The sequence below is a fragment of the Elephantulus edwardii genome, unplaced genomic scaffold, assembly GCF_000299155.1.
Source record: "Elephantulus edwardii isolate Elephantulus edwardi_28Jun2011 unplaced genomic scaffold, EleEdw1.0 scaffold00089, whole genome shotgun sequence".
NCBI classification, from domain to species: Eukaryota; Metazoa; Chordata; class Mammalia; order Macroscelidea; family Macroscelididae; genus Elephantulus; species Elephantulus edwardii.
Window position 1 is genome coordinate 6,281,870 of NW_006399839.1, and position 15,824 is coordinate 6,297,693.

The 15,824-nt window shown below is 46.7% G+C and overlaps 2 protein-coding genes across 3 annotated transcripts in view; one reads left to right on the forward strand and one right to left on the reverse strand.

Moving 5' to 3' along the window:
* The window catches only part of RNF10 (ring finger protein 10), a 34,581-nt gene extending 30,131 nt beyond the window's left edge, over nt 1-4,450 (forward strand). For both annotated transcript variants that reach the window (XM_006890430.1, XM_006890431.1), the window contains 4 exons: nt 881-981; nt 3,045-3,099; nt 3,197-3,355; nt 4,166-4,450. In XM_006890430.1, coding sequence (XP_006890492.1) covers nt 881-981; nt 3,045-3,099; nt 3,197-3,355; nt 4,166-4,242 — 392 coding nt within the window. In that variant the 3' untranslated portion in view covers nt 4,243-4,450. The remainder of the gene's footprint in view (nt 1-880; nt 982-3,044; nt 3,100-3,196; nt 3,356-4,165) is intronic.
* A 3,001-nt stretch (nt 4,451-7,451) lies between these two features.
* POP5 (processing of precursor 5, ribonuclease P/MRP subunit (S. cerevisiae)) lies at nt 7,452-9,614 on the reverse strand. The gene is made up of 5 exons (XM_006890501.1): nt 9,595-9,614; nt 9,365-9,507; nt 7,926-8,075; nt 7,672-7,755; nt 7,452-7,567 (listed from the first exon to the last, which is right to left on the reverse strand). The coding sequence occupies exons 1-5, from the start codon at nt 9,612-9,614 to the stop codon at nt 7,452-7,454; spliced, it is 513 nt and encodes a 170-aa protein (XP_006890563.1).
* Between the last annotated feature and the right edge of the window lie 6,210 nt (nt 9,615-15,824).

The window sequence follows — 15,824 nt, forward strand, 5'->3', positions numbered from 1 at the left end:
TCACAAAGCATCCAAGGCCAGAATATTTAAAACTCTAGGTGGTTTAGATGTCTTTTACTCTTATTACATGTCTGTTGCTATCCAGATTAGGAATCTAAGGCTAAGGCAAGGTTTTAGGAATTGGTACTAGAACCTGGGACTGCAGATCACAATGCTTTTCTAGTTAACTGAGAAGAAAATATGGTCAATCATCAGATGCATTTTCTGGGCAGTAAAGATCATTTTCACATACTAACTTTTTTTAAAAAATTCTAGGCATGGACTTTAATACATTTAGGCAAGATAAGTTAGATGATTCTAAGAATAAACATTCTAGACTGAAGGAACCTGCTGTCAGGATGAAGGATGAACCGATGTGTGAAAGTGCTCAACTCTAGGTCAGAAAGAACAGAGAGGACTCTCTCCTAGCCTTCCAGTGCCTAAGGAGGAAGTTAACGTCTCCCTGCTGCTAGATATGTTTGATTCTAATTCTCTACTCCTCAGTCTTAAATGTCTGCTAGGGAGTATAAAGAGGACCTGATTTAATGTTCTGTCTTCTCCCTGCAGCTTTTCCAACCATCTAATGTCAGTCTGTGACAGAATACCTTGACCTTGAGAACCAGCTCAAGTTCTCAGAGTTTTGTGCATAAGATTCCACCATGACACCTAGTTTTACAGCCCTAAAGCTGTAGAGTCCAGAATGAATGTTTGAAGGAGCCTGCAGCTTTATGTAATTGTCCATAGGCCATGTTATTGGCATTATAAAATGTCCGAGTGAAGGGTGGATCAAGTTTACTTTTTTGGGAGGTTGGTAGTTGACTTGATGTGTTCATCTCTTTGGTGAAGAGGACACTAGTTATTTAGAACTTGACTCATAATCAGGTCTCTGGTTCCCTTTCAGACTTTCTCCTGACCCCTCTGTCACCCACTGCCAGTCAGGGCAGTCCCTCCTTCTGCGTTGGGAGTCCGGAAGAAGACTCTCCATTCCCTTCCTTTGCACAGGTAAATCTTTTGCTTCTGAAGCAGCCCAGGGGGATTTAACATAAACTCCATTGCCTGTTCTTTCTGGAACCTCATCCAGAGTTGGTTGCTTCTCATTCTGTTAAAGCTAGTGAACTGAATCATCTGATGGGTCCGAGGGAGGCTCTCTGCAGTCATGTTTAAGTTAGCAGAGCGCTGGCTGAGAGCTAATGATGTTTGTGGACATCCCTTCTGATGAGAGATTTGCAGACTAATATTGCACTGACCATGGGAGGCCACAAGTTCTAAAAGGGTAGTTTATGGTTTTGGTCTCTAGATGGCCCTAGACTTAGCCGGAAAGAGGCCAGGAGTAGCTGAGGGTGAATCCGATTTTTACTTGTGTAACAAATCAGTTGGACGTAGGTGAGCTGGGCACTGTCTGTAGAGACTAGGGGATAAAATAATTTTAAATTGTCCTAGGGCCCCAGCTTCAGATAGTATTTATATACATTATTTATATGTAATAAACCACTCCTGTTCCCTCTGGGAAAGGAAAGATTTTCCTAGTTATTCTGTAACTAGTCAAGCTCATTCTCTTGGGGAGGGTCCTGGGGAGGATACGAGGTAATCAGGTAGTTGAAGCTGGGCAGACAGCATTCAGGAGCCTTTTTGTGAATCCTAAACTTGACATCTGTATAGAGCAGTTGATGTTAATGCTTCTCACATAGACATGTCTGTTTTTGCTGTGAGACAAGCAGGAACTCCTTTAGTGAGGAGTGTCCTGGAGTTGGGAAATGAAATACAATAAAACCTGTGGGATCTAAAGTTGTGCCAGGCAGAAATAAGTCAGAGAAGGAAGAAGCAAATTTTATTTTTAGCCTAACTTACAAAACAGTAAACTCAGCAGAGGTGAAAGATAGTATAATATACATACTTGTATTTCACCTGGATTCACCAGTTAACTGACAATTTGTCACACAGTTGAACCTGGAACAGTTTAAGAGATGAGGAGTGCTGGCTGCTCATGTAGTTTTAAATTCCGAGGATGATCAATGTTAACCCTTGAACAAGACAGGTGTGAACTGCTTATGTGTGGCTTCCCCCCTCCACTTCTTGCTACTACAGCGAGCACAGGTGTTGGGAGCGCTCGTTTAAAATGCCATATGCTGCTGAACACATTGTTTACAGTTCACCTCTTCCTGCAGTTCAGGATTTCTGCACAAAGATGGATAGCACCACTTGACTTGACCACAACAGCAACAGGGAAAAACATCTGCAGACAAGTGAGCCCAGGCACGTCAGTGTTGTGCAGGCACAACTGTATTTGATTTCTTCCCAATCCCTTCCAACCCTGGCCTTTTTTGAGCCCTTGTGAATGATATTTCACCCCTAAATTCATAAAAGCACATGCCTAAAAATGACTTCTGTAACCACAATATTACCACACCCAAGAAATTCATCTGATGTAATACCTCATAGTGTTCCGTTTCACTTGCTGTCCTTCATAATTATCTGATCAGATCACTCATTGAATTTAGTTGTCACATATCTTTAAACTTTTGTCCATAAACTTTTGTCCACATAATAGTTCCTCTTGCCTTTTTTAAAACCCCTCTTTCTGTAGCATGAACATTTTTGAGACATTCAGGCCAGCTCTTTTTAAAAGCCTCTTAGGGATAAGATGACTTAGACTTAATTCGGTGCCATTGAGTCAGCGCTGACTCACAACCATCCTCCAGGTTCCCAGGGCTGTAAATCCTAACAGGAGGCAAGTGCCTGTCTCTCCCAAGGAGTCGCTGCTGGCCTTTGCCCAGCAGGACAGCACCCTATGGCCTAGTCTGATCGTGTAGGATTTGGACCCACAGTCCCAAAGACCCACAGTTTTATGCTGTGGTCGTTTTCCCATCTTACTCCTAAGGAACAAAATAGGTTTACCATGATGGGTCTGTCATTTCATTGGTCAGGGCAAAGAGGACAGGACAATATGTTAAAGAGAAAATTGCCTGAGGAGCCTTTCAAAGGTGATAATTGGTTCTGGGCCCCCTGACCAGTAAGTGCCAAGTCTGGAAAAGAAGCTAACACACTTTTTTCTCGCCCTTTGGTAGATGCTACGGGTTGGAAAAGCAAAAGCAGATGTGTGGCCCAAAACTCCAAAGAAAGGTGAGGATGGCCCTCTGATGAAGGGAGAGTTTGGCGGCTTTTCAGTTGGCTTTTGAGCGGTTTTGAGAGTTAAAACATTGGTTGATTTATTTTCAAGATGAGAACAGCTTAGTTCCTCCTGCCACTGTGGACAGTGATGGGGAGAGCGATAACTCAGACCGGGTCCCTGTGCCCAGTTTCCAGAATTCCTTCAGTCAAGCTATTGAAGCTGCCTTCCTGAAACTGGACACCCCGGCTACTGCAGATCCCCTCTCTGGTAAGGGCTGAGAACGGGGACACTCTGCCCAGGTTGTCAAGACAGGCCACATAGGGAATCCCATTCTCATGGGGAGCCAGTGACTCAGTCACTGACCAGTCCAGCACTTTACCTTGGTCCTTAGCAGTCTAGGGTCAGCTCACATTATTTTCTTTTTGCCACCCAGTGAATTCTTGATGCCTGGATGTGAAATTCAGAGCGCTCTTTCCTCTCCTCCTTCTGAGACAAAATGGCTTAGAAGACCTAGCCTCCATTATATAATCCCCAACTGGTAAAGGGTGTCTAATATATTAAAAAGTCAGGCTCAGAGCCCACCCCTACCCTCTGTGGTATTATAATTAGATGAGATAAAAGTTAATCTTTATCATGTGTTTTCTGTGTGCCTAGTACTGTGATTATTTTATTCTCCCAACAAATGTGTTGTCACATTGTGGGTGAAAAATGTTGAGAAGCGGGGAGGTGGCTTGACTTGTAAAAAGACAAACACCTAATTAAACTACCCTAGCCATTGGGTGGATTCCGATTGACAGCAATTCTGTGTAGAACACAGACTTGTCACAGCATTTCCAAAGCTGTAATCTTTATGGACATAGACTGCTACTCTTGTACAGCAGGTGGTGGGTTCAAACTGTTGACCTTTGGTTAGCAGTTGAACACTTAATCCCTGTGCCATCGTGGTTCCTTGTCTCTCCTGGGACTGGTACGAAGATCTAAGGAGTCTGCGCCCTTCGCCACCATTCTCATTGCCAGTGATGATGGCTGGGAGCATGGGGAGGGTGCCATTCTAAGCTAAGCTGTGTTTCCTTTTAGGAGAGAAAGGAGGGAAGAAGAGAAAAAAACAGAAACAGAAGCTCCTATTCAGCACCTCAGTCGTCCACACCAAGTGACACTACTGGCCCAGGCTACCTTCTCCATCTCGTTTTTTTGCCCCCTTGCTTTTGTTTTGCTGCTGTAATTTTTAAGTATTTGCATTTGAACAGATTAGGTCTGGGTGGGGGGGAGGAAGTTTCCACAACATGAGGGGGAACCAAGAAAATTTAAATACAGTGTATTTTCCAGCTTCCCATCTTTACACCGAAATAAAGTATTGACACACTCACAAGAGATCTCCACCTGCCAAGGTTTTTAATTTGTTGCTAAGCTAGTCTTTCTGACACACACGCATTTTTAGTTTAATTGTGATGAAGTCTGAGTCTCTGCAGGTCCCTCAGATGAGCCCAGAAGTTTGGCATTGTTCTGCTGACAGCTTGTCAGGGAGTGGGGGTTTCCACAAACTTTTAAAAATTTGTTCAGTCTTTTTCTACCTGTTTTCTCTTCTTTTGTTAAAGAAACAGGGGTGGGAATAAAAAGGATTTAGGATACTGAGTTTGAGTTGTAGTTTCTTCTGACAAATGGCCAGACTGTGGTGCCAGACTCACTTGCCAGCTCCAAGGAATAGGTCATCTTTGGCACCTGAGGAGTATGGAGTTCTCACCTCTTGAACGTGGCCTCTTTGGTAGTCAGGAAGGAAAGCTACCAACTTTCTCAGACTAAAGGAGGCCACCTGGAGATGAGACTCGATTCAGGTGACAGTGGCCCGAGCTGTAGAAATCTGTTGCATCTGGAGGCAGAGGAGGGCAGGCTCTGGTGCGGCAGGCTGGCCCACCACCTCTGTTACAGCATTCTTTCTCGTTTCCAGCTGAATTTGAATGATGTGGATTCTTTTGCTGCTTAATAAAAGTGATCTCTAGATGTACTAGAATGTGAAGGTAAATAGTTGTAATAAAACACCTGCACAATCAATATGAGCTTTTTTGGTTTTATTTTAAGTTCATTATAGTTCAGTTAGATGTTACTTTGTAAATATGTCACTTAATGTGAAGGTGAGCTTGAGTGGTCCTACTTTTCTGGATTAATGTCTCCCCTAATTCAGGCCTAAAGGCTCATAAAAGTTCTGAAATTCTAAATCAGGGACTCTCCTAGGTGAATGAGGCTATTTCATTCCTGAGATGAGGAAGGATACTAAAGCAAAAATAGGGATTTTTCTGTTAAATGTGTACAGGGCTTTGAGTAACATCCATTTGATTATAAAGATGACAGAATCCTAGAAATGTCATTGTCTTGCTATGGAGTCAAAACTAACCCTAACGGACCCTCCAGTGGGTTTTGAGAGGCAGTAAAACCAGCACTGGAGATTGCCCTTCTCCTCCCACAGATCAGGTGGTGATCTTTGGGACCGCAGTGCAGCAGCTTACCACTAAGCCACCAAAGCTTCCTTGTGGTGTGCCTTTGAGTCAGAACAGACTCATAGTTGACAAGTCTGGCAAGTTTTCAGAAGCAGTAAATCACACACAGATACTGCCCATCATCCTCCTGTGGAGCAGCTGAGCTTCAAGCCGCGTGCCTTTGAGATTGCGGCATAGCTTCTTACCTCTGGGCCACCAGTGCTCCATGTCACTGTTGCTGTTGTTATGTGCCATTTGAATAAACTGTGACTCTATGAAACAGTAGCTCTGAATTCTGCCCTATTCTGAGCCAATCTCACCATCTTGACACACCTGCCTCCCCTGTTTGTCACTGTGTCAATCCATTTCATCCAGAGTCTTCCTCACTTGCACTGTCCCTCCACCTTCCAAGCATGATGTCTTTCTCCAGGGACTGGTCCCTCCTGGACACATGTCCAAAGTATATGAGGCGGAGCTTCAAAATCCTTGCCTCTGAAGAGTAGCCTGATTTCACCCTCTCCAGGACAGACCTGTTTGTTCTCCTGGCAATCCATGGTATGTTAAATACTCTTCTCCAGTACCACAACTCAGGGACATTGATTATTCTGTCATCCTTAGTCACTGTCCAACTCTCAGATGCGTAGTAAGCAACTGGGAAGACCACAGCACTTGGATCAGACACACCCCAGTCTCTAGACTGACACTTGATCTTTAGCACTCTGGAGAGGCCCCTGACAGCCAACTTCCCTAAAGCACCTAGATTTTATTTCCTGACTGCTGATGCCAGGAGTATTGGCTAGATCTGAGGAAGATGAAAGTGTTAACCTCGATCTTCATCTGTCATTATGCTACCAATTAGCCTTTGTTTTCTTGACGTTGAGATGCAATCTGTATTGAAGACTGCAATCCTTGACCAGCAAATGCCTCAAATTCTCAGTTTGGGGAAGCATCGTTGTATATAATCTGTGTAATGCAGGTTGGAGGTAAATCTTCCTCCAAACTTGATGCTACATTCATCTTCATAAAGTCCAACCCAACCTCCTGAATGATCTATAGCTTGAAAAGGTATGGAGAAAGATGCACTGCTTTCTTTTCAATCATGTAGTGTTCTCTGGCTCTGCTTGTAACAACAGCTTTCCTGATCAAGGTACAGACTATGTCATTTGTTGTGTACTGCTGAATTAGAACTGACCCATAGCTGTCTCCCCTGGTGGGTTTTCAGAAGCAGTTAATTGCATGAAGGAGCTGGTGGACACAAACTGCGTGCCATCAGGACAGCAGTGCAGTTTCTTGAACCACTATGCCACCAGAGCTCCCGAGACCATGTCATTTGTAGGTAGCATCTCAGCTGATCACCAATCACTTGCTCCTAATTCCTGGACACTTGAGTGTGGCTTTCTCATTGTCCTCAGGTGTTGGGCAGGTGGAGTAGGAAGTGGGGAACAAGCAGTAGGGAAGGGGCAGAAGTGCAGACCCAAGAGATGTTGGCAGCTGCTAATTGACTGTACTCAAGAGATCATTTGAGGCCAGGTTTTCCCAAAAAAGGACTCCAAGTGATTGATTTGCTTAGGATCCACCTTGGGGACTGCAAGTCAAATGTTTAATCCAGTATCCCACCAAAGGGATGGGGGATAGGGTAGAGACTTGGCCAAGCACTCGTTCCATAAACCTTTTTTGTAATTTTAAGTATGCAAAATGCTACAGAAGCCAAATGTTTATTAAACCTGCTTGCACTGAGTCACCTGGATACAAAGATGCCTGTCCTGTGAGCTGCAGGATCACTTCTCCAGGAGAGGATAAGAAAAGTCAGTTGTTTTAAGTGAGTCACTTCCTCCATTTCATGACCAGGGCTGTAGAAGGTGCAGCCTCCCGCTGAAGCCTGAGGAACTGGGTCAGTCCATGGTCACAGCATCTGCCTCACTGCCACTGTCTGAGAGCTCCTCCTCACCAGGCTCCTCCTCCAGAAAACAGCTTCTGGTGACAGACTTCTGGATGGCTTTCCTCTCTCCTAGAGAGAGAGGCAGGTAGAACAGGGGGAAAGGCTGACTGCAAGTGCCCGCACTCACCTGGAAGCCAGCCCTGCTCGCTGGACCCTGGGCTGGCCTGGCTTACCTTCATCGGTGCAGTTCTGCAGTAAGATCAACAACTGTCTCCTGTTGTACTGAATCAGGAACTTCTGACAGGTTCTGATTGTGCCTGGCACATTAAAGGGTTTTGTGGTTAATGTTCATGAAGAATTCCTTCTGACCTGCAGAACTAGGGGCAAATACCCTTTTCTCAGAGGGCTGGAGGAGACCCACCCACCAGTGGAGCAAACCGCCTGCTACCTGCTGAAAAGCAGGAGCTCTACTCATTATGCCCCCTACCTCCCACGTGCAAGGTGTTGAAAAAACACGGGTAACGGTGTCCTTTGCTCTCCAAGTGGGTGATGAAGGGTAGGGCTGACCACACGAGCTGGTAGAAGTCCTTCCGACATCGAAGCAGCACCACTCCAGTATAAGCATTTAGGTATCTCACTACAATAAACAAAAAGGCTAATGGATTTACAAGAGCCCACAACGTCCTCAGGATCACTGAGGGCTAGGCTTCTGGACAGTGGTATATACCATATACCATATAAGGGTATAAAGATGCCTGATGGGAAAAGTCACTTTAGGACAGGTCTTGCTGGAAAGGAGATAAATTGCAGCCAGTAGCCTGCACACAGCTCAGAACAGACAGAGGAATTTAAAACGCTCCTCAAAAGAAGATATCGGTTGATGCGGCGAAGGTAATGAGTGAGTTAACTCCCTGAGCTATTATAGTAAGAGATTTTGGGAGGGAGGTGACACTCATCCTTTCTCTACCTATGGGCTATCTGGTTGCCACTGACTGGCCTCTGTAGGCTCTTGCAGCAGCCAGGAGAGCCTAATCTGATGTACTATAGTGTACCTTTGACTTGGAATTTACCCTGACCCTTCAGTGGGTCTTCAGAGGCAGTAAATCTCACGGGAGAGGAGTGCCCATTTCTTTGCCTGTCTCCCTCGGAGCAGATGGTGGATTGGAACTGTATTATCTTTGCGTTGGCAGCAAAATTCCTTACCACCAAGACGACATGTGCACTTAATTCTCCAACATTGCCTTTCAAATACACCACAAAAGGTGGGGCTTTATTTAAACCCCTCTTTGCCCTGGCTTACTCTGCATTACGCATTACACTAGTTTTATGGGTTTGGTTTGGGGAGGGGTTTTTGTTTTATCTTTAAATACGGATTTTAAAGTGGCGTGGCCTGTAGGGAGTTGGGCTGTTTGCCCAAGCAAAGGCTGAGCCTCTTTGGCAGTTCGAATCCCGCAGCAACTCCGCGAATGAAAGATGGGCAAAAAGATTTCTAGCCGGCTAAGTCCGTTCCGACTCCACGACAGTAAGATGAATTCTATGAGCTCGTCTAGGGCAGTTTTGACAGCACATGTTTTTTTCCACGTTAGGCCAACGTAGTTTGTCAAATAACAGCTCCGCATTATACCCTGCTCCCCTCATTTAATTTCACGTTCTGTTAAATTTAATTGACATCTCTGATTTACTGATGTCACAGAGGTACAGAGAATACCTGTTAACACTCCCACAGCCTTTGGGTCCCCGTTTCGAATTTCCATCTAACTTTTAAACTCGTCTGGCCTTTCCGTTAAAGAGAGTCCTGATGCCTGAACAGGCAGACAACGCACCGAGTATGCATCAGGCTTGGCCGCAACAGGGGTCTCTCGAAGCGCCCCCACCCCTAAACCTGACGACCCCAGCGCCCCCCGGGCTTGCCCTGCACCCTCGCACCCGCAAAGCCGATGGAGCACGCCGCCGCGCCGAACGTCCCGTGCACTCTGGCGATCGTGTCTCGGACGAGGCCGTCTATAACTCGGTCCTCCAGGCTCAGACGGCAGCGGGGATCGTCGGACACCAGTTCGCACAGCAGGTACCTGCGGCAGGAAGGAGGTGAGCGCTGCGCGAGGGAGGCGAGCGCGGGCTGGTCCCGGGGCTACGGGGGCCGAGTTACGCGGACTCACCTGTGCTTGAACCGCACCATAGCTACTTCCGAGCACGCCGGCCCGACACGCAAACCGGATGTCGATGTTTCAGGGCTCGACCAATGGGAGGTCTCCTCAGACTTCCAGCCACTCAGAGAGGAAGGCGGGCTAGGAGGGCGGAGCTAGGAAGTTGAGAGGCCGAGCTCGGTGTCAGTTTTGTAACAAGCCGGTGCTCCCTGTGTGTCTACTCGAGCTTTTGCATCCCCCTGAGAATGTTTTAGTTTATGGGGCTCAATTTTGCCTGCAGGCAGAGAGGGGGTTGCTCCCCACCAGTTTGCATTGCGTTTGCTTGTTTCCTGTTTTTTCCAACGTTGGACGTTGGAACTTTTGAAATAAAGACTGGGTCATGAATCACAGCGCAAGGACTCAGGAAAACTCGGGTATGTTTTCAAGGAAGAACTCAGTTTTATTCTTCTGTGCAGCCTTAAATGCTATTACTGTTCGGACCTTTCAGTAACATTATGAAGGTGGTGGTATTGCCTCGGTTTTAATTAATTTGCAGAAACTATCTGTTACTTTTCTGATTTTCTTTTTTAACAACAGCAACAAAACCAACAACCCCTTTTCACTTACAAACTAAGTCAGTTCACCGCAGTCTAGTTGGAACCGACTGATAGCTGAGACTCTCCCCCGTGTCATTTGGGGCCTCTAAAAACCAAGGTTCTTTTTAAAACCACAAAGGATTATCCATCTTTCTTAGGCAGAGTCGCTGGTAAAATCGAGCCCGCCTTCGGGTTTGCACATAATTCTCGACGGATTAGGTAAATAAAAATAAATCATTAAAAATAAATTATAATCCCAGTACCAAGACAATAGCTGTGATCATATAGTACCTTTTCTTTCTTCCCTTGGCCCATGGTTTTCAAAGTGTGGTCCAGGGATCGCCGAGATTTCTGAGACCTGGGACTCCAAGAGGCCGTAATAAAACTATGATGGTTTCATAAGAAAACTATAATGTTCTTTGCCATTGTCACCCTCCCAGAGTTGACGGTGAAATTTTCCAGAAGCTACGTGATATGCGAGGACATAACTGTGACACCTACTGGAATTGGATTTTGCAGATTTCTCGATTTTAGTGTCTGTGGTAAATAGCGACAGATAGAGCCCAGAGAAACAAAGGTCTTTAGTGTGCTCAGTAATTTAAGAGTGTTAGAAAAAAAAAGAGTGTAAAGGTCCTGAGACAGAAACTGAGAACTCATTGCCTCGTGCTAAAATATGTGTTTCCATTTTAAGAAGAGAAATCACAGTCACATGGACTTAAAATTAACACTTCACCTACTTTTCAAAGGCTGCAAATCGCCTGGGAGGAGAGTAGCCACCTTGCTTGAGCAGCCAGTGGATTAGAACCATGTGGTTTTGGGTAGGCAGCACGACTACTTATCCCCTAGGCCACCAGAGCTCTCTTCATAGCACACAAAATGCTTATGTATTCTGAACAATACAAGGCAACAGACTTTTTTATATATGTATAGATTGTGTATTTACCACTTGGATTAAGATATTTAAGAGAAAGAAGAACAATGCCAGAACTCTAGAAGGTTCCCTTAGACGTTCTTCTCTCTGTTAAAATTCTTCCCAGATGTCACTATTATTGTTTTTTTTTTCTGTTACCATAGGTTAATCTTGCATGCTTTTGAATTTATTTGTCCAACACCTTTTTAATGTTAGATTCATGGCAGTTGCTCCTTTACATTGTTATTTAAGAGCTGAAAGTTTGGATGGACCTCTGTTAAATTAGTGTCCCCACGGTGTTCAGTCAAATTATTTGCACATTTTCTTATTAAACAGCGTTTTGATGTACATGCTTATAGCTGTTGTTGTTAGATGTTGTCTAGTCAAAATGAAATACCACCCTGTCCTGTTTCGATTTCACAGTTGTCTATGTTTGATCCCATCGTTACAGCTACTGTGTGGCTCCATCTCATCGAAGTTCTTCCTCTTTTCACTGACTCATTACCAAGCATAATATCCTTGTAACTAAATCTTACCCATCTTGGTTATTTGTAGCTTTGTGGTCTTGATTGTGGCCATGAAGGCCAGCGAGGCAGGTTTCCAAACCTATTATTGTCAAGCTATAAAATGAGATCTCAATATTCTCATCTCCCACTCTACGCCAATTGTGATGCTGAGGGAGGCTGTGGCTTTATAGAAACATAAATGCCTGCACCTCTTCTTAGCAAAAAAAAAAAAAAACCAAAAAACTTTCCAGCTTCCTTTTCTGCCCAGCAGAGGGCGCGAGCGGCCCACGATGTGTGGAGAAAAGCCAGCCAGTTTTCCCGTCGCAACCCCCCCACCCCAACAAAAAAACCCCAGACCCACTAAGGAAGGAGTAGAACTGCCCCAAAGGATTTCTGAGGCTGCAAATTTTTGCCGGAACAGACACCCTCATCTTTTGTTCCGTGGAGCGGATTAGTGGATCTTTGAATTGGAAATTCAACGTTTAAGCCACCCCACCACCAGGTGCAACCCGAGCCCCTAAAACGAGCACCATTTCAGTTGATCTCAACATTACGCCCAGCTCATGAATGCAGAATTGGAGGTACAAGATCAGAATTCGAATCCCAAACCGTCGAGGCCAGAGCCCTTTTTGATGAGTATGCTAATAGCTACTGTGGCTGTTTTGCTCATTTTGCCGTATGCTCACTTCAGTGTGCGGCTTCTTACTGTTGTGCGGTGGGGTCGAAACTGACCCATAGCTGCTTACCATGCAGCGAGTTTTCAGAGGCAGTAAATCGCCCTGGAGGAGACCGCCCATTCCTTCTCCTGCAGAGCAGTGGATTCGAACCGCGGCCATCCGTGTTGGTGTGATCAAATGGAGAGATTACACCCGTGGGCTCGAATCCCCCTCCGTCACTCAAGCCCTGTGATGGGCAGGTTAATTCATGAGTTTTCCTCTTCTGCGCAACAGATTATGGTTTCACCCTCGTGGGTAGCTATGACATTTAAACGAGACAACCGAGTGCAAAGCGCGGGGTTGCCCCGCGAGTGCACTGCGAGCGTGGTTGCGCATGAATGATCTCCTCCGCCCCCGACCTGCACGACTCGGGGAGGGATCACCCCGGGGCAGCCCCCGGACTCCCCTTCTCCGACCAGGTCCCCCTCCCAGCGAGGGTCCCGACGCCGGGGAGACGATGGCGGCGGCGGCGGCGCAGCCTGCTCCCCGCGGTAATTAGCCCGCGCGGCTCGGGCGCAGCCAGCCGCTAATTACACGTCTCCTAATGAGGCCGGCGGCTGTTTGCAATCATCCGGGTCCCCGCCGCTCCGCGCGGGAGGCCGCAAGGGAATCCGCCCGCGGAGGGCGTGGAGGGGCGGCTGTCTCTTCTGGTGGCCCGACATCCGCTTGGCTGTGACCGGTGTGTGTCCTGCGGTGTCCGCCCCCGCAAGGCTGGCCAGGCAGGTCCCAGGCGGGGGAGGTTACGGTCCACCCTCTCCCGAGCGGTGGCTCAGAGCCATTATTACCCTACTTTACTGGTGAGCAGAAAAGCCTGGTGGCTTGGGCAGTAAGTAGGGAGTTGCGCTGCAGACTCAAAGGCTGGCGGTTCCAATCCTCAAGCTGCTCTGTGGGATAAAGATGGTTATTTCCTTCAGAGCCATTTACAGCTGGAGGCTCATCTGTGGGCTTTGAGTTGAGGTTCTTAGAGTTGAGCAGCACAAACAGCACTAAAGATTGGTGGTTTGAGTCTACCCAGAGGCACCACAGAAGAAAGGCCTGGCAGTCTGTTTCTGAAAAATCAGCCACTGAAAACCTTTGAGAGCACAGTTCTTCCTCACAGGTCCCCAAGGGTGGGAAACAATTCCCAGGAGCCTCTGCCCATAGGCCGGGGCCCACAGCATTTTTGTTAGTGTTATTAATTCTGTTATTCTGCAGTGTCTCAGCCGAATACATGCCAGATCAAATCAGACAAACTGGGGGGAGGGTGGGGAGCTTACTTGGGATCCCACCCCTCCTTCCTGTCTCTAGGTTTCCAGTCCACTCTGCCTTTTTGAATCAGACACAAAACTTTGCACCATTTCATAGAATATTTAAAACTGACTTGTGAACTTAACTCACATCTCCTATTAGAGATGGGTAGAAGGGGAGGGGCACCCATGTGCGTCTTGTTCCCAGGGGCTGCTTGAGTAGGACCCACAGTCTGTGAGTGGATCCTGACTCAGGAGACACCCTGCTTCGTAGGTTATTTCCAGGCTGAGAACTTTTGAAAACGTTAGCAGGCCTTACTTTTTTTATTTTTTTATTTTTTATTTTATGATTGATTCCTTGGTTCTTTTTTTTAATTGTGATTTTAACGAATGTTTACAGAGAAGTTAGATTTCCATTTATTGATTTTTGTACAAGCAGGTCTTTCTTTTGATATGCTCTTGGGTGTGTTTGAACCTATAACCTTTTTCTATTTATAGTCCAGTGCTTAAAAATTTACATTTGTGCCCTCGCCCTCCTCCCTAGGACCCTGATATCTGGAGTAGACACTCCAAAACTGCCAGCTGAGGCCCTGGGAGGTGCAGTTAACATGCTCAGTTGCTAATCAAGAGGTTGGAAATTCAAGTCCTCACAGAGGCACTTTGGAAGAAAGCCCTGGTTATCTCCTCTTTCAGGGTCAGCCAGTGAGAACCCTGTGGAGTGTTGGAGGTCACTGGGTGGTGCAGACGGTGTGTGCTTGGCTGGGAGGGGAAAGGCTGATGGTTGGGACCCATCCGGCAGCAGCACAGAAGAACAGGCCTGACGATCTGCTTTAAAGATTCTGGCCAGGAAAACATGATAGAGCCAAGCCAAGCAAGCCACAGCAGAGAATGTCGACAGACAGTGAGGGACAGCCTGATGCCACCAGCAAGGTATGGAGAAACTGTTCCTCGTGGAACAGTTTGGCACTGGTCCCAAGGTGACTTGATGACATCTGGGGGGAAAATGGATCAGGGCCCAAACGAAGCCCTCTCTCTGTTGGACTTCAGTTAGTGTTCTTGTGAAACTCATGAGGCTCTAAGAGTGGAAATGACTTGTGCAAGGTCACCTAGTGATTTATGCCCACATCTGTGTGGCCCCCAAACCTGAGCTCCTAACTCTTTGTAGTTCCCTTCCCTATTCTGGGGTGTCTGGGTCCTGCATCGAAGTTGGGAGATGGGGAAGCAAATTAGGGAGCCGTTCCATGGCTGGTCTGATAGTAATTGCTGTTGGGAGAGCCTGGCACCTCCCTGGTGGATGGTGGCCCAGGAAAACGGTGTTTGCTTCGGCATTTTGTTAAACAGCTGCTACTCATTAGGAGCTCCTGTGCCTTTGATCCTATCAACCAGTTCCCTTTAAAACCCTGATGGGGACAATCTGGTTAAAACAAAACCCTCCATCTGCCTGGCCAGGGGCCCGGGGAGTCACAGCGTCTTCCAGGTTGCCGGGGCAGGTGCCACCCTCCCTGGACCTCAGAGACAGGCACCCCCTCGCGTGCCTTGGTCGCCCTTGCTGCCTCCTAGACCTCTTTCCTTGTCTGACCTGCTGTGAGGATCCGCTCGTCCAGCACTTAATTGAAATCACAAGGGCAGTGCTGTTTGACCCAGCAGTTTCTCTGCCAGCATTCTATCCCACAGAGATTCTTGCATTTGTGCCAAATGACAGGTGAACAAGGATGTGTCTTGCGGCATTTTCTGTGATAGCAAAAGGCCACCTCAATGTCAGGAAGGAGCCTCTGAGGGTGTATATTTATTGGACACTAGCTCGAGCGACTCATTTAATCCTCAGAGCTGTCTTATAAAGTGAGGGCAGAACTTCAGCATTTTTGCCTTCCATACAGGAGACGGTGGATGGAGTTCTCAGTGCACCTCAAGTATGGCAGCCATTTGTCTGTCACCGGAGACTTTCATGCTGCTATGATGCTGAACAGGCTTCATTATCATGAGATCTCTACCTAGACATGGCATCTCTCATTGTGCGGATTGTTGCTATGGGTTGGGGGCCAACTGACTGAAGATAACAACAATCACCTTATAAAGTACCTCATTGTATTAGCAGGTGGTTGTAGTTGTTGCAGAGGACCATTGAGTTGGAACTGACCCATTGCTGACCTTCTGGAGGCTTTTCAGAGGCTGTTAGCTGTATGGGAGGAGATTGCCCGTCTTTTATTTTATGATTTTTTTTTAATTGTGAAAGACATGTATAGGGCTATAAGGGGGTGAGGGTTGGGAGCAGAGGGGTGAGGATGGGCAGGGATGAAATCACAGGGCTG